Source organism: Schistocerca serialis, chromosome 7 (genome assembly GCF_023864345.2).
Source record: "Schistocerca serialis cubense isolate TAMUIC-IGC-003099 chromosome 7, iqSchSeri2.2, whole genome shotgun sequence".
NCBI classification, from domain to species: domain Eukaryota; kingdom Metazoa; phylum Arthropoda; class Insecta; order Orthoptera; family Acrididae; genus Schistocerca; species Schistocerca serialis.
In genome coordinates this window covers 458,636,519-458,659,521 of record NC_064644.1, presented here as the reverse complement: position 1 = coordinate 458,659,521, position 23,003 = coordinate 458,636,519, and the positions used below count along the sequence as shown (strand labels likewise).

The window sequence follows — 23,003 nt, the reverse complement described above, 5'->3', positions numbered from 1 at the left end:
TGTCGGGCGCAAGGGAATTGATTGGGCTGTTGGTTGGTTCTTCAGCCGTCCCTAGGTCGTGTTGCCTCCTGATTCTTTAGTGTTAGCTTGGCTGCCTGTCTCACCTAAACTGTGGTTAGAGTTTCCTCCCCAGGCCGACCCTTGTAACACGTCTGCGCATCACTGTTTGTTGTTTGTGATTGTCATTTTATTTAGTCGCAGGTACTGTGCCAGGCCTTCAGCTCTGTATTAATTTGTCTGTTCTATGATTAGTGTATGGACTTCAACCGAACCCCATGTCAAGTATTTTAAGATCAGGTCTTCAGCCACGTTTTATTTAAAATTCTTTTTGATCTGCATTTAGCCCAGCAGCCGCGTTTGTTTCAGAATCTGTGGCTTTAATATGTAAATCCTTGTCTGTAAAGTTTCTCTTTAATTATCTTGAATTCTTGAAACGGCCTTCAACAGTGTTCCGCAAATGTTTATCTTAAGGTTGGCTTTCATTATTTTTGAATAATTGTTTGGGCCTTCAGCCGACAAGATACTTCAAATTTTCTTAACTTATTTTTTCTGTTGTACTGTGTAAAAGCTTTTATCGTGCTTTCAGCCGAAGAATTAATTTGAATTTTCCTTAATATAGCCTTTAGCCGAAATTTGGTGAATGCTTGGTTTTTAAAGAATTTCCTTAGCTGACCTCAGATATTATTTCGCCCTTTAGCCGATGAGATATGGCAATTTTACTTGAGTAAGGCCTTCAGCCGTTTCTCGAATTCCTGATGTTTTAGAAGCAATCATTTAAACTTGTTTTGAAAAAGTTAATTGGGCCCTCAGCCGTGAATTGATCTGTGTTGTTTTAAAGAGATAACTGTGCATTGGTTTGAGGAATAATGTTGTGTGCTCTTGTATAACTAACAGTAGTTGATGTTGGCTCCTTTCCACAACCTGATCCGCTCTGTCATGGGAATCCAGATTTCACTTACTGCTTCCAATATGAAAGTTAATTTTCTTCCTTGTAGTATATTACGTTTGAGCTCTGAATGAACGTTAGAATCCTGACGTTTAAGAGAAAGTTAACAAATTGTTTGTATACAACCTGTTAACTACAGAATTACAGTATTATGAGGTGCAAAGAATGAACATTGCTAGTGAAAATGACAGGACATCAGGAAAAAATGGTCATGTGAATCTCAACCCGCACTGTTTATAATTGACAGCTGAAGACATACTGATGTACCTAATCAAGCAGACTAATTATTTCTAGATTTTATAAAGCTTTCGATTCTGAGTTTCACTTGTACCACGACGTTTCAGCATACCCACATTCCAAAACTGTCTTTTAAAGCATTTGCTATGTATTACTTACTTCCACATACGTCTCGCGAAATGACGATGGCGAGAAAATCAAACAAATTATGTGTATGTTCGTATGGGGACTTACCGGCAGTTGCTCTTCCCATGCTTCACTGGTACATGGTTTAGAGAAGGGTAATATAGTGTATATTAGAGAAGTAAGAATGCACTTCATTTATTTACTTCTTTCTGGCCACCTACAACAATATGAGTACGAGATTCCGTCCATGTCCATTAACTATTTGAGTTTTGCCTGTAAACTCAAGCTAATTTATTAATTCCTGAAAACATAGTACGTTCTGAGTTAATGTGATACAAATGAGTCGAAGCACAAAGGAAAGACGTAGGTTAATGTACTGGCGCAAGAAGTCGATGTAGTAGATTCCTGGATTTAGAAATCTTTCGGCAAGTAATACTTCTACTGGCGAGAAGTACCGCGAATTAGCTACGGAAGATTACTCTCATGGACATTTAATAGGCAGTTTAGTCGCAGACAGTACAACAGAGCATATTTTAATTTTTAATTGTACGGTTCATGAAGAAATATACAGGAACTTTTATAGAGTCCATTGTGTCCGCCATCAGCAAATGCAGATGAAGTTGATATAAGGGTCGATGAAAAAGTCTCCTTTCGGAGGTCGTGCAGACCAGAATCGTTTTGCCAATCAGGCAAAATCGCCGTGAACACTGAGGCAACCATTCCACCAGCGCGCAGTTGAAGATACCCGTGTCCTACTGCTTGAAGAAGTCCATAACTGCCTGCTGCACGTACTCTACATCTACATCTACATCTACATTGATACTCCTCAAGCCACCCAACGGTGTGTGGCGGAGGGCACTTTACGTGCCACTGTCATTACCTCCCTTTCCTGTTCCAGTCGCGTATGGTTCGCGGGAAGAACGACTGTCTGAAAGCCTCCGTGCGCGCTCTAATCTCTCTAATTTTACAGTCGTGATCTCCTCGGGAAGTATAAGTAGGGGGAAGCAATATATTCGATACCTCATCCAGAAACGCACCCTTTCGAAACCTGGCGAGCAAGCTACACCGCGATGCAGAGCGCCTCTCTTGCAGAGTCTGCCACTTGAGTTTATTAAACATCTCCGTAACGCTATCACGGTTACCAAATAACCCAGTGACGAAACGCGCCGCTCTTCTTTGGATCTTCTCTATCTCCTCCGTCAACCCGACCTGGTACGGATCCCACACTGATGAGCAATACTCAAGTATAGGTCGAACGAGTGTTTTGTAAGCCACCTCCTTTGTTGATGGACTACATTTTCTAAGCACTCTCCCAATGAATCTCAACCTGGTACCCGCCTTACCAACAATTAGTTTTATATGATCATTCCACTTCAAATCGTTCCGTACGCATACTCCCAGATATTTTACAGAAGTAACTGCTACCAGTGTTTGTTCCGCTATCATATAATCATACAATAAAGGATCCTTCTTTCTATGTATTCGCAATACATTACATTTGTCTATGTTAAGGGTCAGTTGCCACTCCCTGCACCAAGTGCCTATCCGCTGCAGATCTTCCTGTATTTCGCTACAATTTTCTAATGCAGCAACTTCTCTGTATACTACAGCATCATCCGCGAAAAGCCGCATGGAACTTCCGACACTATCTACTAAGTCATTTATATATATTGTGAAAAGCAATGGTCCCATAACACTCCCCTGTGGCACGCCAGAGGTTACTTTAACGTCTGTAGACGTCTCTCCATTGATAACATGCTGTGTTCTGTTTGCTAAAAACTCTTCAATCCAGCCACACAGCTGGCCTGATATTCCGTAGGCTCTTACTTTGTTTATCAGGCGACAGTGCGGAACTGTATCGAACGCCTTCCGGAAGTCAAGAAAAATAGCGTCTACCTGGGAGCCTGTATCTAATATTTTCTGGGTCTCATGAACAAATAAGGCGAGTTGGGTCTCACACGATCGCTGTTTCCGGAATCCATGTTGATTCCTACATAGTAGATTCTGGGTTTCCAGAAATGACATGATACGCGAGCAAAAAACATGTTCTAAAATTCTACAAGAGATCGACGTAAGAGATATAGGTCTATAGTTTTGCGCATCTGCTCGACGACCCTTCTTGAAGACTGGGACTATCTGTGCTCTTCTCCAATCATTTGGAACCCTCCGTTCCTCTAGAGACTTGCGGTACACGGCTGTTAGAAGGGGGGCAAGTTCTTTCGCGTACTCTGTGTAGAATCGAATTGGTATCCCGTCAGGTCCAGTGGACTTTCCTCTATTGAGTGATTCCAGTTGCTTTTCTATTCCTTGGACACTTATTTCGATGTCAGCCATTTTTTCGTTTGTGCGAGGATTTAGAGAAGGAACTGCAGTGCGGTCTTCCTCTGTGAAACAGCTTTGGAAAAAGGTGTTTAGTATTTCAGCTTTACGCGTGTCATCCTCTGTTTCAATGCCATCATCATCCCGTAGTGTCTGGATATGCTGTTTCGAGCCACTTACTGATTTAACGTAAGACCAGAACTTCCTAGGATTTTCTGTCAAGTCGGTACATAGAATTTTACTTTCGAATTCAATGAACGCTTCACGCATAGCCCTCCTTACGCTAACTTTGACATCGTTTAGCTTCTGTTTGTCTGAGAGGTTTTGGCTGCGTTTAAACTTGGAGTGGAGCTCTCTTTGCTTTCGCAGTAGTTTCCTAACTTTGTTGTTGTACCACGGTGGGTTTTTCCCGTCCCTCACAGTTTTACTCGGCACGTACCTGTCTAAAAAGCATTTTACGATTGCCTTGAACTTTTTCCATAAACACTCAACATTGTCAGTGTCGGAACAGAAATTTTCGTTTTGATCTGTTAGGTAGTCTGAAATCTGCCTTCTATTACTCTTGCTAAACAGATAAACCTTCCTCCCTTTTTTTATATTCCTATTAAGTTCCATATTCAGGGATGCTGCAACGGCCTTATGATCACTGTTTCCCTGTTCTGTACATACAGATTCGTAAAGTTCGGGTCTGTTTGTTATCAGTAGGTCCAATATGTTATCTCCACGAGTCGGTTCTCTGTTTAATTGCTCGAGGTAATTTTCGGATAGTGCACTCAGTATAATGTCACTCGATGCTCTGTCCCTACCACCCGTCCTAAACATCTGAGTGTCCCAGTCTATATCTGGTAAATTGAAATCTCCACGTAAGACTATAACATGCTGAGAAAATTTATGTGAAATGTATTCCAAATTTTCTCTCAGTTGTTCTGCCACTAATGCTGCTGAGTCGGGAGGTCGGTAAAAGGAGCCAATTATTAACCTAGTTCGGTCGTTTAGTGTAACCTCCACCCATAATAATTCACAGGAACTATTCACTTCTACTTCACTACAGGATAAACTACTACTAACAGCGATGAACACTCCACCACCGGTTGCATGCAATCTATCCTTTCTAAACACCGTCTGTACCTTTGTAAAAATTTCGGCAGAATTTATCTCTGGCTTAAGCCAGTTTTCTGTACCTATAACGATTTCAGCTTCGGTGCTTTCTATCAGCGCTTGAAGTTCCGGTACTTTACCAACGCAGCTTCGACAGTTGACAATTACAATACCGATTGCTGCTTGGTCCCCGCATGTCCTGACTTTGCCCCGCACCCGTTGAGGCTGTTGCCCTTTCTGTACTTGCCCAAGGCCATCTAACCTAAAAAACCGCCCAGCCCACGCCACACAACCCCTGCTACCCGTGTAGCCGCTTGTTGCGTGTAGTGGACTCCTGACCTATCCAGCGGAACCCGAAACCCCACCACCCTATGGCGCAAGTCGAGGAATCTGCAGCCCACACGGTCGCAGAACCGTCTCAGCCTCTGATTCAGACCCTCCACTCGGCTCTGTACCAAAGGTCCGCAGTCAGTCCTGTCGACGATGCTGCAGATGGTGAGCTCTATTGCTTTCATCCCGCTAGCGAGACTGGCAGTCTTCACCAAATCAGATAGCCGCCGGAAGCCAGAGAGGATTTCCTCCGATCCATAGCGACACACATCATTGGTGCCGACATGAGCGACCACCTGCAGATGGGTGCACCCTGTACCCTTCATGGCATCCGGAAGGACCCTTTCCACATCTGGAATGACTCCCCCCGGTATGCACTCGGAGTGCACATTGGTTTTCTTCCCCTCTCTTGCTGCCATTTCCCTAAGGGGCCCCATTACGCGCCTCGTCCGACAGGGATCGTGGACCCTTCAAGCACTTCTTTAAGGGACCGAAGGCGCGATAAGTGCATGCGGAGAGACTATAGGACGGGTGGCTGAGTGTCTCGCCCTTGACCGTAATGGCTGAGGCTGGTCTCCCAGATCGACGTACTACTCATGTCTAATTGGGACAAATAAGGAACTTGGTGACCGATACACTTTCTTCATTCGCCTATGGATATCTGGCGGTTTTGTTTATCGGCAGCCAAGAAACGAATAATAGCACCTTAGTCCTATTTGGACGCATTTCGTTAAAACGTAGGCATGGTTCACGTTTCCGCATCTACCGCATGTACGTCGGAAAGACACGATTATCACACTTATCCCTTGCCTACATCTCGGTGGTTATGTATTATACGCCCAAAAGTTGGTACTTGGCGCGGTGCCTGATGGGAGCGACTGTATGTGGGAAAAGCCTTTATTGTCGCTATCAGCAGCGACCGCGCCAAGTGTCAACTTCGTTTACGGATACAGTACTCACATCTGGGTCGTGCTACGTTGCATATATCTACACTGCAGCAACTCTCTCAGACGGAAACTCTTTCATCGCCCCATACAGAAAAATAAGTGAAGAGTGAGGTCTACATTAATGGATAAAAGAGAGAAATACTAGACTTTCAGGGTGGCATATTATGCTTATAAACTGCTAACCAGAATAATATAAAGATAAATGGTAAAGGTACTTAACAAAGAATGGTTTAAGGGAACGAAATGTTATCACAGGAGAAATTTCGACTTCTGGTTCAGCCATGAGAAGAGTTGTAAAGGAGAATGGAGGTATCTTCCGACCATTTGCGAACGACGAGAAAGCATTCAGTAGCTGAAACGTACCAATAATAATTCTGGAGGTTTCAGCTGCTCTTCGTACCATCGGTAGTTTAATATAACTTGGTAAGTAAGTAATGAGGAAGATTTTTGTTATGTTCTAATGTTCTGTGTAGTAAAAGTAGTTGTAGAATTGTTTCATATAATCAGGGCAAGGAAGTGATGTGAACACTGACGCGTAATGGTGTGATGGAGACAGTGCAGATACAAAGGCGTGGGTGCAGGGGGCACGGCTATGGCTGCAATTCAAAAGCTAACAGTTCCTGCTGCCAGCAACAGATTAAGCACTGTTTGTAGTTCCATAGATAGAATCAAATAACTGTAAGAAGCACAGTACCGCCAGATCGTTCTCAAAGGAAAAAAAACACGACTCATTGTTCCTAACATAGCCGACAACGACTGAAAGGTACTGTATTCTCCTAGCTTCAGATTCGTTTGGTATACTCAAAAGACTTGTGTTCACAATCACAGTGCTAAGTGAACTAGCGACTGTGGTCAGTATATATTTCAATTTTTTTATCGTGTAAATTACAACGTTGTCAAACGTCTTAGAATTTGCTGCTATTACAGGTCTTAAATTAACTGCGTGACACGCGTACTTAAGTTTGGAGCCTGATGTTTTCCAAATAATGTATTTCCCAGAAGTGAGATTTCTTGGAAGCTGTTGCTACAGTTATTTTATAAAGGAATTATTATTTTATCAAAACTGGGCTTATATGCAACAGGTAGTGTTCTGCAATCCTTGTTCCTAGAAAGCACACTTATTTTCAATCATTTTAATGCTACACATGTGTGCAAAACGAAGACGAAAGTAAGTTTCGCACGACGTTTCACTGTCAAGTAAGGTAACCCGTTGTAACTTAGGCCAACTGCCCTGTATTGATTGCCTAACAATCTGATTTGAATTTTTGTTGTATGTCCACCTCTTTACCGATATTTACGAATAGCAGCAAGCAGAAATCACATGATTTCTTTCCGTGAACTTTTGTCAGCAGCAAGCTGAAATAACACGACATCTTCTTTAAACTTCTGTATGAACGATATAGTAAATTCATTCCCTTGAAATATCTCGTACAGTTGAGACATACCCTTCTTCGCGCAGGTTTAGGCTGCATGTTTTCGTTAGCGCTCTGTGAACTGCAGTGGTTTCCTGAAATATTAAGTAGGTGATTAAAACGCCCTACGATCCTTGTTTCACAATCGAAGCAAAAACTTAGCAATTCGAAAATATACTCTCAAATTTCGGTGAGGAGTCTGCATCAGTTTCACCGATTTCAATGTCACCTACGCAGCAGGCAAAACATGAATAAGGAAATGTGTAAGAACAACACGAAACTAGTTTTTTTCGTCCTCTACGTCACGCTGACCACTTCAGATAGAAGCCAACGAAAAACTGTACGTAATATCTGCTTAAAATATAAGCCAAGAGCTATACAACAGTTGTGCTTGAGGACCCTTCTTTCTGCTCTGAAATAGGATTTCCGCTCCTGAGTAGCGTTATTAAACTTCCCTCGCATTTCTCTCGGAGCTACCAACAGTTTTTACTTACTCCACCTACCACCGCGTACAGGGTCGACCTGGTGCTCTACTCATCGGGTTGCAAGAAAAATCCTGGCCAACAAGAGGAGGTGGATGATCCGTGCTCGACTGTCTGACATAAATTTCGTACTTGTCCGTCTTTCTAGAGACGGAATAGCGCAGCCGAGATTCAGACTTTATTTCCTCCTTGGGATAAATTAACACTAAACACTATTATTCATTCACAGAATTTCTTTTTCAGATTGAAAGGCATTTGAAGATTTTGTAAATGAATTATTTGATGGAGATTTTAGTGAAATGGAGCACTCTGATGATGATGATGATGATGATGATGTTGATGATATCTATACAGATCCAGATTACCATGTTAACAATAAACTACTAAATCTGGCCAATAGAAACTTGCCCTTCTTCCAGAAGCTTACGTCGACGCTCCATCAGCGACCGTCTCATGCAATGTGTGGCCACTAGTTTCTTAGACCGAGTCCGTTTCTCCTTCAGCTTCGTGAACATCTTCTTCCTAATTATAAGTAACTTTTTCTTAATATTCAGAGTTTGTCTAATCTTCAACATTCTTCTGTAGCACCACAATTCAAAAAGTTCTACTCCTGTTTTAGAAACGAGGTTAAACGACACAACAAGCTGCTTTTTAAATTATTCTTTGCTGTGCGATTGGCCTTGGTCAAAGACAACTACTCGACAACTGTTGTACAAATGTCATCAATATAGAAAAAGAAATCAATTTATACTAGAACTTTCAAAAATGCTCTTCACCTGAAATTTCTTTGTATTTGCTTTAGTGCTGGAAAATGGTGCCGGCCGCTGTGACCGAGCGGTTCTAGGCACTTCAGTCCGGAACCACGTGGCTGCTATGGTGGCAGGTTCGAAGCCTGCCTCGGGTATGGATGTATGTAATGTCCTTAGGTTAGTTAGGTTTAAGTAGTTCTAAGTCTAGAGGACTGATGACCTCAGATGTTAAGTCCCGTAGTGCTTAGAGCCATTTGAAGCTTTTTTTTTCTTTTTTTTTTTCTTTTAAATGGTCTGACCGAGACCAGTCGCACATTAAAGAATAAATTGAGCAACATCATACAATATTATGTATTTCATCCATGTTTCACACAAGGCTAAACTCCAGACAAACGCCTTCAGCAAACAAATTTATATGCTGTGATAGATAATGAAGTCTGGCAGCAGCAATACAATCGTTCTGAAAAAGATATATTTTTTATTTCTACTTCTACTATTATGACTTGTTTTGTTGCACAAATACGAACAAAACTTGCTTAGTTATTACTTCCTTCAGAATTGCTGATTTTTCACCTACTTTTCATTACATTTGTTTTAATCGTATTGATGCCCACCTTATAATATCGTTTCAAGACGTTGTCCATCCCGTTCAGCTGCTCTTCCAAGTCCTTCACTGTTTCTGACAGAATTAAATTGTTATCATCAGCCCTTAAAGTTTTTCTGACTCTCCCGGAATTTTAATATGCATTTATAATTTCTCCTTGGTTATACTGCTTGCACAGTGTACAAATTCAAAAACATGTGGGATTGGACGCAACCTTGTCTCACTCCCTCCACAACTAATGTTTTCCTTTTACGATCCTTGACTTCTACAAATGCAGTCTGGTTGCTGCTGTGTCCGCTGTCAGTTATGGAACAGCTTTACCTACAGAGGGCGCCACACGTGAGGCAGTCCAAGCGTAGCACCTGGTAGGAGCAGTCGTCACATACGTTGGCGCACGTAACAGTAACCTCATTATCCTTCCGCCATGAGACCTACAAATGGTCGGCTCTACCCGCCGATAGTTATGTCTGCCACCACAGAGGATACTGACTACTAGGGACTACTTTCTTCTTCCGGCAAAATAGTTTGCAAATGAAGATTCTTCCGCTGTTCGCGAGCAAACGCAGGCGCACAGATTCACTCTGCTAATAGTCGCACTTGTGGCAGATCATTAGTTGCCTAGCAGCTATCTATCGGTGGCACAGTTACACTTCATCTGCTATCAACGAGTGATCGTCGCACAGTTAACGCCGAGTATCGAAGTGTTTATCATTATTCGAGACAGATCTATAAATTGTCTCCAAAAGCAGACCAGATTTAACAATTGCAGATTAGTAGTCAACGTTCAATGAGTTAGGTTTGACAAGTGTGCAGTACTCTTTGTTCAATGTCACGTCTTACAGTCAAACTGAAGATCAGTGTTTATATACCCATTATTTTAATAAATGATTTTTCATTACTAATGAGGGCATTTTCAATCTTATTTGTTTTTAGTTTATATTGCACCTCGATGAATCTAGTCGCAAGCATGTAGCACGCCATCTAAATAGAGCAGTTACTGGTCTGTGGTAAGACGTTCGCTTCCTGCTACCTTCATGTGGGATGCAAACTTAATTGGTAAATACAACAGTTTCTGTACAAAATTCTGTACAGCCTTTCACTCCATGCATTTTACCCTTGCTGTTTTCAGAATTTCGAAGCAAGCATGTACACTAACTGGTGCATTGTTAAAAACGTTCTCTACATCAACAATTCCTACAAATTTAGATTTTCCTTCCCTCAACCTGTCTTCTATGATAAGTCATAGGAGCAATATTGCCTCGCGTGTTACCCCATTTCTCTAGAACTCAAACTGATGCATCTCGAGGTCATTTCTACCCCTTCTTCCCATTCTACTACAAATAATTGGATGGGTAATCTATTTAATGGTGCCCTGTTTCATTGTCTACTATACGGCCCGTCAGTCTGTCGTCTTGAACATAGCTGGAACAAAAAAGGAATTTTGTTGATACACATCTAATACTCTTCCTTAATTACTGATCTGACCGTTGTTGCAACTCACGACTTAACACCAGAAGCCTCTGAGGTGTCCGCGTATGAGTCACTGCGCTGCTCTCGTTTTTGATGTTCACAGGAACTTCATCTACTATATTTACGCTGCGGTTTGATCAGAAATTAGCTGACACTTCATTAAGCGCGGTCGTACAACAGATGTGAACGTTGCTAGAGATCACGCTCCGAACACTGTACTGAATTCGTTTCTTTTAGGGATTCCGTGAAAAATCTCATTAGCCTTACAACATGATTCATTGAAAGTAGCTCATAAATCTAAACCTGTTTAATGTGCACGTTGCAGAGGAGAGCTGATGGCGGTTCTGTTTCACAGGAATACAACGCCACATGAACCCAGTTTTAACAGCCGCTGGGAAATACGAGGCGGACAGTATGTTCTTAACAAGGAATTTGTGACAGCCTAACCACTACCTACGGCTGTTGCATATTTTCTGTCAGAGGAGGTTTCAGTGTCTACTCTTCCGTACTCTGTTAGACAATGTGCGAACGGACCGTAGAGAAAGAAAGTGATGATATGTGAGGTATATTGTGGATTGCTCGATATTTGCGCTCTGGAACATGCCGTACTGTGTACTCGTTTTTTGTCACATAGATTAACTATTACATAATTTACATATGTTTTTCGTAGTTCGTAAATGTTTAGGAGATTCTCTCAGGCATTTTCGAAGATTTTGAATAATTTATTAGTAAACTTTGTATATTTATTAAAATTGAGTCAGTTATAAATGTGTGAGGTTGTCATTGCTTCTAGGAATGAAAGAGAATTTAGGTTATCTGGTAAATAAATAGACAGAGTATCTGGGAGAGATTACGCAAAGTAAAAGGGTAGAATTTCCCGACTCCTTGACTACACGGAGCGGAAAAAGTAAACGCATCCGAAGTTGACCTTTGTGGATGCACTAGCACATAGGTCATGGGTAAAATCGGAAATCGTTCACAATTTTACATCCTCGGCTAATAAGCTGTACTTATCTCTCTATCCGACTCGGCGCCTCAAAGTACTGAAGTTGCTCGCACTTGAATTTAGACTCCTTTCGCGCTGGGAAGATCTGCACGAACAGCTCGATCGACTGTCGTCCGCCTGAATGGATGGTCTGAACAATAGAGTTTGCCTATATTTCGACCAGCACTTGTTAAATAATGAGACCAGCCAGAAGAAACAGGTTCTTGGTAAATATAATTTTCACAAAGATCATCAGAATCCTTAAAAACCCCAAAAACATGATTGCTTCTCGCTGCTCCTCATTTTCTCGGCAGGATTGTTTACGACAATCTGGTTTCAGACAGCAAGTTGTTTGTCGGGTTCGTCCCAGTTGGGAAATTTCTGTATTGTAATACTGTTAACGATACATCTAAGGGATACTAGTATCATAAATAATCACTGAAACTCGAGAAATCTACGATGGCCGACCCCTACTTCGTAAGGCCATGATGTGATAGAGAGAAACGCCGACCTCCTCATCTATGCTTCTTGATTCTTGGAATAAGTTATCATATGCGCTTCCCAGATCCGCCCATCAATTGAGTTACGTACATACTAGATATATTCTCGGAAACCTGTAGGAAGGGAAGCTTACCATCTAAAATCTGGTTGATCGTCACGTGGATGATGAAACAGAAGATCCTTGTGTTGTTCTCAATGCATCAAGAAATGAATGATAATTTGCGTCATAGAGTAAGTGAGAAGAATAACTAAACTTTCAGGAAGTTTCATACCAGCGCACATTCCGCTGCAGAGTGAAAATTTCATTCTGCAAGTATTCCCCGGGCTGTGGTTAAGCCAGGTGTCCCCAATATGCTTTCTTCCAGGAGTTTCGCAGGAGAACATCTGTGAAACTTCCAGGTAGGTTAAAACTGTGTGCCCTGTTAAGACTCGAACTCGAGGGCTTTGCTTTTCGCGGGCAATTGCTCTATCATCTGAGCTGCCGAAGCAAAGGTCCTGAGTTAGACTCTCCGTCCGGCACACAGTACTAATCTGTCAGGAAGATTCAATAACTTCGTGAGGCCCATTCCAAATGGCAAATTTTGTACAAGTCGCCAACGCGGTCCTGTCTGGTGGAGATGAAGAATGAACACATGTACGAAGAAATGTGTGGTGCGTGCTGAGAGCCAAAGTCGGAGATAACCGCCACGCCACGCCACATACCTGCTCTCGTTGGTCGATGTTGGCGCCTGCGGCCAGCAGCAGCTTGCAGATCTCCGTGTAGCCCTGCTCGGCGGCGATGTGGATTGACGACTGCAGTCTCTGCCAGAGGAACAAGCAACATTAGTAGCCTGCTGTATCACATTGCCACACAGAAGACCCAAATAATGCAAGGAAAACATTACGGTAAGCCAAAGAACAGTATCGAAAGAAAATCTTAACAGAACAGCGAGAAGTGAATGAAAATATTTTTGCTATACCAGCATTTGCACCAGTTTTATGGGGGCTACGCCTTTCGAGCTGAAGTCCACTATTTGGGTCGACCGAAACGTCCGATCCCACCCGTCGGCGTGTGAAAGTGGCGTGTTTGTAGGTGTCGTTTTGATGCAATCGGTGGTGCTCTCTGGTGGTGTGTTAGGCGATGTTTTTGGTTAGTTTGCGAGTGTGGCGTCGTGTGTGAATTTTGGTAAATTGCTTTTTTTATGTCTTTGGTAGGTGTGGATATGAATGACAGGGTCAACAGTTTTCGGTTGTCGGCTATGATGGGGGACAGTGCGTTGTCTCTAATAAAATTTCTTCAACTATTCGGATTTTTGGATGAAGTCGTAAAGTGTTCAGTATGTAGTGAAGAAATGAGGCTTACTTAAAGTTCCGGCGTCTCGGACCAGGGACGGTTGTATGTGGAGATGTCGTAAGGATAACAGGTCAAGGGAAGTGTTCGATCCCAATGTGTGGCTGTGAATGTTGGTATTGGTATCGGGAGATGTTTTTGAGCTATATAGGTCAAGGGAAGTGTTAGGTCCTAATTTATGGCATCGGGAGCTGCTGTTGAGCTATATAGGTCAAGCGAAGTGTCCGATTCCCGATGATATTGTGTTTACTGGAAATTTGGGAGTTTTGTGATGTCGGTTTTTTCATCGTTTTGCGTGGTTTTGTATGGGGGTGGGTGTCTAAATTTGTTTATATTTAGTTTGTCCCCAAAAAAAACCTATTTCCCGCGCTTGTCCCGTTAGTGTCATTAGGCTTTTTGTGGAACGTGTGTGTGTTTGTTTTTCGATGTATTTCCGTTAAAAATGGTTCAAATGGCTCTGAGCACTATGGGACTTAACTGCTAAGGTCATCAGTCCCCTAGAACGTAGAACTACTTAAACCTAACTAACCTAAGGACATCACACACATCCATGCCCGAGGCAGGATTCGAACCTGCGGCCGTAGCGGTCACGCGGTTCCAGACTGTAGCGCCTAGAACCGCACGGCCACCCCGGCAGGCGTATTTCTGTCCTCATAACGTGTACGTAACGACTTTATATGGGCCATGTTGGAATCGTGGTTTATGGTCGTTTCCGCCGTATTTGTGACGTTATGGGTCAAAGCAGACGGGCGGGATCGGACGCTTCCGTATTTCCCACAATTTAAAGTGCACTTCAATCAAACTAGGTTTACACAGACATGGTGAAAATCATTCAATATCACAGATAAACAACTACTTTTTAATCTCTAAAATTCATTTAGAAATTCGACATAGTCTTGTTTCAAATCGATACTCATTGTCCAAGAAGTTTTCAGTGAGTAGACTGCAATGTTCAGGTACCATTTTGGAAGGTCTTCCGTACCATCACGTACAATTTTCATAACCCTTACATTGCTGTCAGATCATTTACCTGCCGTAAATTTCTCGGTAGGAAGGAATGGTATTAGGCAAAGTAGACACTGTAGATGTTCCTGCTATATTGCTCAGTTCAGAAAGCGACACAGAAAGGATGGAATCTCCTATGGCATGAGTGGAATTGCTGCACCCTCGACGTCATCGTTAATAGAGTAATGGGTCGTGTCGCTCATAAATTACTGCCTGCAAAATACGTTGTACATGTGATGCCGATCACTGTGAACCAGTGGCGGCTGCTATGGAAGAGCACAAGTGCATGTAAACTCCCTAACTTTCGACACCTTGTGGATTTATTTTTCTTTGAATGATATTAAACGTAACATAGATGCTGCAATCTGAAACATGTGGCATGTAAATCTACCTTCAGTTGCGCACGTTGTAAGTAGCTTTTGAGAATGAGCAACTCGCGTGACGTAATTGCCTAATGTGCCAAACACATACAGATATAATGATCGACGTGCCTGGTTCACGATGTACACAGCTAGCTTTTGCTACTCAACCAGACAACCAGAAGTTCATGTTGGTGCCACCAGGTGGCACACATTGAGGCAGACTTTTATCCCCATTCGCTCGGCGTAAATCCTGCTACATGATAGCACACTCTTCAGGTATGCTAATTCATTTACTATATACTGTAGTAAAATTGGATCGGACGTCCGTATATGTTACAGTTGTACTGACAGTAAATCTACTTTGTGAGTTTCTGAATGAGTTGTAGTATATTAAGTTACGATATTTATCATGCAGTAATCCATTTAAGGTGCTTACAATCATAAGGGCTTGAAGCACATCACCGTCGACTGTGAAATTATAGCATTTATTCAGCTTCTGAAATCTGTTGACCTTACTGTGAGGCAGGTTTATCCGTACTGGCCCACACTGTATATACGAAAATTCACGAAAAGCTGTATCAATGGTTTCTCTGATATTCACTTAAATGTGGGGTCGATGGAAGTGTGCTTTACGCTCTTATGGATCTCAGCGTCTCATTTGCATTCTAGTCAGGTGGCCATGTTGGTAAACATTACTACTTGAGTTTAATCATTTTCACAAATGGCATTTTTCGTTTGGAGTTGGTTGTTTACTGTGCGGGAATCGCCCTTCGTGTGCAGTGTAGACATGAACTATGTTGAATCTGTTGTAGATGCTAACTGAAAAGTAAATCTATGAGGATGGGCCGTGAGTGGCGCTTGAGTAGCTCAGTAGGTAGAACAGTTGCCCATGAAAGGCGAAACTTCAAAGTTCGAGTCCCAGTCTTACATAGAGCTATAATCTGCAAGGAAATTTCATGTCAGCGGACACACCGCTGCAGAGGGAAAATATCATTCAGGGAACAGTAAAGTTAGTTAGCAGAAAAGTTAGCTGCAAAGGAACCAGGGCCTCAAAGAACATATTCTTGATTGAGAGAATGACGAAATCAAATAAGCATGACTACAACCGAACATTTAAGGAGGAAGCGTGCTGTTAGCACAAGTTGTTACGTGAGTGCAGCGTAAGAAAATCTTATTTTCAGCCCGGACGTAAATTCGTGAAGTGCTGCACCTGTTAGGGATTTTGTACAGTTGTTCGAATAAATTGGAACTGCACAAATACTTCCACTTACACAAAAATGCGAGTGGAGAGTAGCGAAAACTTACACGTTATTTTGTTATTGCTTTTATTATCTTTATTTATGTTGTTATTATTTATGTATTTATGTATTTATATAGTATTATATATATATATATATATCATTATATATATATATATATCATATATATATCATTTTTATATGTATTTATGTATTATTTATGTTGTTATTATTATTATTGATATTTGCTCTAGTCGTATAAACTTGTTGATAAGCATGTTATACAGCAGATGCTGTTAACTTCAGCCGGCCGGTGTGGCCGTTCGGTTCTAGGCGCTGCAGTCTGGATCCGCGTGACCGCTACGGTCGCAGGTTCGAATACTGCCTCGGGCATGGATGTGTGTGATGCCCTTAGGTTAGTTAGGTTTAAGTAGTTCTAAGTTTTAGGGGACTGATGGCCACAGATGTTAAGTCCCATAGTGCTCAGAGCCATTTGAACCATTTGTTAACTTCACACTCTCAAATTTATCTGAATCTATAAAAATTTGTGAACAAATATGTGAACACCTAGAATGTATTCTCACGAGCCGCCACTACTGTGAACCAACGGTAACTAATTATGTAACACAGTGTGTGCCACACATTTCCATCAACGAATCGGATTGGGACTCACGTGTAGAACACGGCAAGTGTCATAACCCGATTTCCCGGAAACTTCACTCAGTTGAAGATGGGTCAAAATAAGCGAAGGCGTGTCTCGGCTTTTCTGTAGATTTTCGACTGTTTCTGAGAAAACAACGATCGAAGTTTCCGAGGTACTTTATGTGCCATTTAGAGAATACATTCTTCAGAGCAACTGCTGGCGCGGTAGTTAGTATCGCAGAAAAACTTTTCCACCCCGATTTGGAAATCCGATAATTACTTTTATTTCTGTTTTTCAATTATCTACCCATGTTCATAGAAGATTACTACATGGATATTTTCTAGTGCATATTAAAATAATGTTGTCCACATTCGTTAACTACCTGTATGTCTGCTGAATGAATTTTAAAAAATAAATAAAAACAATGAATGAATGATAAAATTATTTGAAATTGTTTATGGTGAAATTCCTGTAGTGTATCTTCATTCAGTCTCAGACGCAAGCGTGTTTTCGGTAAAGTGGTTGGTTACGCGTTGTTCGCCGCAAAATTACTGCCGACGACTGAAATCTTCAGCAGTGTTAATGATGTTTCTTTCCCGAGTGTGCGGCGCGGGGTAGCCTAGCGGTTTAGGGCGCTTTGCCACGGTTCGCGCGGCTGCCCCCGTCGGAGGTTCGAGTCCTCCCTCTGGCATGGTGTGTGTGTGTGTGTGTGTGTGTGTGTGTGTGTGTGTGTGTGTGTGTGTGTGTTGTCCTTAGAGTAAGTTAGTATAAGCTAGACTGAGTAGTGTGTAAGTTTAGGGACCGATGACCTCAGCAGTTTGGTCCCAAAGACCTTACCACAAATTTCCAAATTTCCAGTTTCCCGAGTGAGATTCATACGAATAAATCTCACTGTGGCATACGCGCCTTCTCGTAATGCTCGTGGTGTTCGAAATTTCTGTTTCGAATGTTTCTACAATCGGTGTCATCCAAAAAAATGCACGAAATCTTCCTGAAGAACATGCATAGGAATAAAAGACAAGAATTTATACAAAAATGAAATACAAAAATATGAGAATTTAAAAAAATTGTAACACCTGAATAATAAAATAAATAAGAACAATAAACAGGTTTGGAAGATGGGGCGCTGAAGTGTCAAGCCGATGCGCAAGCTACCAGCACTTCTGCTGTACAATTTATCCCTTAAATGGCGCATTAAGTACCTCGAAAACTTTGACGGTCGTTTTCTCAGAAACGGTCGAATTCTACAGACAAGCAGAGACATTATTGGCTCATTTTAACTCCTCTTCCAGTGAGCGAGGCTGCTGGGAAATCGGGTTATGACCCTTGCCGTGTACTCCTCGTCAGCCACTTACAGCAGCAGCCGACCTCACTGCAGTGTAGGGTTTCCCCTGCACGCCCACATTTATGTGACCATACTGCCAAATTACTGCTACGGTGCAGTGCCACGTTGCCAAAATTGCTTCAGATGCCTACCCTGCCACGATATTATTGCAGTTGCCCTCCCGCGGCCGTTGTCAGAAACCTGCCGTGACTTTACGGTATAAGTAGGTGCTGACTAAGGAAACTACATCTTACTGTGAACAATTTCAAGACAATTGTGCAAATATTATCAAGAGATTCAGAATGTGCCTGTAAAGTATCAGCATAAAAACTCACAATAAGCCAATCCAAGCACCCACATTCCCAGGTGCAGTAATACTGTGGTCGACCAATACGGAGTGGCCAAGATAAACGAGATCCCGTGATATTGATGACTGATGCTGTCAGTGTCTTATTTCTTAACGCTAGGGCGGCGCTCGGCGCTCGAACGGGGTCACGTGATGGCAGGTGCAGTCGAGTGGTGATGTAGTGATCAGAGCTGTGTTGTCTGTAGTCACTTTCAAGCTTCTTGTGAATACAGTTGTGCAGAACGTGTTTTTCAATCGAACAAAACGTGTTTATTGTCGAATGTTTTTAAGGATGTAAATTGCTTAAAACCTTGAATGAAAATTCACGATAAAATACCCAGAAACAGCTGCTCCTGGTTCAAATGGCTCTGAGCACTATGGGACTTAACTGCTGTGGTCATCAGTCCCCTAGAACTTAGAACTACTTAAACCTAACTAACCTAAGGGCATCACACACATCCATGCCCGAGGCAGTATTCGAACCTGCGACCGTAGCGGTCACGCGGTTCCAGACTGCAGCGACTAGACCGCACGGCCACTCCGGCCGGCAGCTTCTCCTGAAAAAAGTGGTGTACAGAAATTGTTCTCTAAATTTAGAGGAACTTGTTTAGTCGCTAACGCCAAACGTACCTGTGTAAAGAAAGTTTGCCCGCCGAAAATATTGAACGTGTTCAAAAGACTAAGGTAAGAAGTCCATCCACCTAACTAAACATCAAACGAACGTGATGCTAGAACATGTTGAAGTATTTTATGTGCGAGCATACAAAATAAGTCATGCAAGCATTACAACCTACGGATTACGCACAACGACCTCACTATTGCGAATGACTACTGACGCATGTCGCTGATAGTTACGTGGATCCAAATCTTCAAGTCAACTTAGACGAAGGATGGTTTCATTTCAGCGAATTTGTGAATTGTCAGAACACACGCTATTGGTCAACAGACAATCCCAGGGAACGCTTTGAGGTACATCTACGTAATCTGAAAGTAGGTGTTCGGTTTGCAGTTTCAGGCCGACGAATTGTAGGGCCCATTTTCTTTAATAACACCGTAAACTCTGAAATGCATGCAATGGAACTGTTGCAACAATTCATGACGCAGCTAACGGACGAAGAACGGGAGTATGCATTTTCCAGCAGTATGGCGCTATGGTGCATACTTCAGGGGTTTTCGGTGTCATACGTGCATGAAGCTTTCAGAGAAGAACGTACAGTTTCCGTAGGTTTATCGCCTTCCAGATCGCCCCATCTGTCTACTTGTGATTTTTGCTTCTGCGGTAATCTAAAGGTTTAAGTCTACAGTAACAACACGGATGCAGTTTAAGAGTTGAAATCACACCAAGGAAAGCAAGCATCCATTATATTTTCCAGAGCAGTGCCTGCCACGAGAATGAAAACAGTGAGTAATACCATCAAATTAATCTTACAATCTTAATATTCTTTCCGCATACAGTGCTCACTTTTTTGTCTCTGTATTTGCCACACATGTACGACCCCCACAATGCTCCAAACTAAATTGTATCATCTGATGATGAATCGCCAGGCGATTCGAAACCGGTCATGAATAAATAGAATATTGAAGAAAATACGGCGATTAGTTGCAATAATTGCTGAAACCTTTAACAAGATAGTCGCAGTTTCCAAATCCGGAATTGATTCTAGGCGCTACAGTCTGGAACCGCGCGACCGCTACGGTCACAGGTTCGAATCCTGCCTCGGGCATGGATGTGTGTGATGTCCTTACGTTAGTTAGGTTTAAGTAGTTCTAAGGTCTAGGGGACTGATGGCCTTAGAAGTTAACTCCCATAGTGCTGCGAGCCATTTGAACCATTTGAACCGGAATTGATTAAAGTTTGATCAGTACATTGTTTTTCTTAACAATAATTTCCTACTCTATATTCTGTATTTACAATAAACGAATGAGTTGCCTGTATGTTGTTTGTAAGACATGAGTCCTCTTTTGTTTTGGCAGCGCTTTATCTGTACAGACCTGTGTTTGTAAATATCTACTTAAGCACATACCTGAGTTCTAATTATTAGTATCGAAAATCCTTAAGTTTCCTCATTGCCAAAACCACTTCTCAGGACCTTGTCCTAATGGAATTTGTTTTGCTTCTGTATGTCAAGCCCGTAATTACCTATTCTTAAGTTCCAGTTGGTCCATATCAGATGTAGAGTATCCATATTCTCCAACTATTAAACCTCTGCATGGTAATCACCAAAATATACCGCTTCCAATTTCAGTACATTCTTGCCCTATCCAGCGCGGCAGAATGAAACTGAGTGGTGGTGTACGCCCATCGAATTCGTACCAACCATTTGAGTGTAGTTTCATTTCTGACGTGAAGTGGTGGACACATTTTTTATCCTTAGGTATGCAACTGCGAAATTTATTTTCTTTTTAAAACAGTGCGAACATTCACGTAGTTAATTCCTTACTTAAAATATATTGTGCCTAAGCTTCTGATGTTTCTACGATATCCAGCGTTCTATATATCTTTAATTAACGACAGATATTGGCCACACTCCCACTTTGTCAGTGCTTTCAGCTGTAGTTGTCGTTCAGGGATGTCTTCCACATCTCTTGCCTTGAAAGGAAATACACCCACTTTTTAACTCATTTGCCTCTTTGCTAACTGTTCAGCTGTTAGAAATGAAGGAGCAGCTTGTTACTTACAAACTTTCATGAGCTTCGGTTCATTTCTTTGGCAAAAATAGTACAAATCAAAGAATTTTGTGACGGCATGGTATATTACTTGATGAATTTGAACGGGACATACAAACCGCGACTATCCAAACTACCCGGACGAACGTAACTTGTTTCGTAGCATGCTGAAACTTGACTTACGTCAGTGCTAAAAAGGCACCAGCTTAACAAAAACTCAACTTGTGTCAGCGCAATTTTTGTGCTAGACAGAGGCAGTTTACGTTTTTACCGTCTCTGTTGCCTCAGCCATTTGCTACTTTTGGACGCGGTGTGAATGGAACAACAAGAATTCCGGTGTAAAGAAATAGCACTGTGCTGTTTTTTCACATCCTCTTCTTCGAAAATAGCTGCTGAAAATGATGAGCAGAAATCTAAATGACATGACTGGTTTTTAATGCTTGCGGAGATGTGTAAGGGGAAATACTGAAGGAATTGGCGGTAGCGCTACCAACAGAAACAGCAACGTTTAGCTTCATCACGCAATTTTGACACTACAGCTACTAGGTCGCTTGCGTTGGCAGAAATGAAGAGAAAAAAAAAGGGATGTCGACGTGAAGTGTTCCGGATAAATCCGATGTGACAAAACCGAACGACGGAACTGCTAGCATAAGGGCCAGAGACGGATCAACGCATTATTGACTTGCTCAGTTAGCGAAGCTCTAACTCTTGAATAAATAACCCAGTTTTTTTTAAATTTTAGTCATTTGTTTGTCTTTATTTATGTATCACGTCTTCCGATTTCCGTCCCACTCGGATAATTCTTTGGTGGTGCCTTTGTTTTTATTTTGGTTTGTGTGTGTGTGTGTGTGTGTGTGTGTGTGTGTGAAAAGCTTCGGCTCAGGACGTGAGTCAGCAGGAATAATATGATGACGATGATGATGATGATGATGATGATGCTATGTTACTCAGTGAAAAACGAACAATCCATCTAATTGCATGCCTGATAGTCTTTCAAAAAGCATATTCGCTCGGAACACAAGTAATGTGTCTTTCTATTAATCACCGCTGCTATCTACTGATGACCGCTGCGTCACGGCTCTGACGCTTCCAGACTGTCTTCTCAAAGTCAACCTCCGGATAGGGGAATACATTGTCTTATCTGCTTGTACCTCTATCGTGGAGACGGTACTTTTCCCGAACGTAAGTTCCTATTCAAAGTCATATCGTCTCAGTTCCGAGTACAAGACGTCATAAAAGTAATTGTAATTTAAAAACACTCTGCACCTGATGCTAGTAATTACCTAGGACTTTCAACTGCGCGGTACTCTCCAATGTGTTATCACACAAACAAAACGTATATCCAAGAAATCAATCCGGCGGCTACAGTGAAATCTATAATAAAATTTCCAGAATCACTAAACAGCAAAATTTGCAGAATCATTGAATATGTATGCTGGACTAAAACGGGAATTCTATTCTTTAATTCTCGCAGTAATCATTTTATGAAAGTTGGAGAGGGATATTGGCGGTTTAAAGTTTTCAGTCGGTCAGTGGGAATGGGCAGCATGTCTCATTCGCTCAGGGTGAGCACCACAGATGACACTTTTTTTCCTCCACCAGCACAGCTGACGACGTGGCCTTTGGAGCACTGTGCTTTCCTGCCGACAGACCGATTCGCTATAAACACTTCCAGTGAGTCTAAGGAAGTAGTATCAAATTGTATTCGATCTTTTTCATATTCATTATACAGACTTGTATTGATATTATAACAGTCTGCAAAAATCTCAGTTCAATGTCTTTAGTACATGCGGAGATATAAAATTTTACCTAAAAACCAAAATACCTCTTCTGATGCTGCAAAAACTGACCTAGGGATTGTAATGTGTTCCTTTATAATATG

The 23,003-nt window shown here is 41.9% G+C and overlaps 1 protein-coding gene across 4 annotated transcripts in view; it reads right to left on the bottom strand.

The window, feature by feature from the left end:
* Positions 1-23,003, bottom strand: part of LOC126412339 (ankyrin repeat and death domain-containing protein 1A-like) — a 692,368-nt gene that overhangs the window by 84,468 nt on the left and 584,897 nt on the right. For all 4 annotated transcript variants that reach the window (XM_050081884.1, XM_050081882.1, XM_050081885.1 and 1 more), the window contains exon 10: positions 12,909-13,007. In XM_050081884.1, coding sequence (XP_049937841.1) covers positions 12,909-13,007 — 99 coding nt within the window. The remainder of the gene's footprint in view (positions 1-12,908; positions 13,008-23,003) is intronic.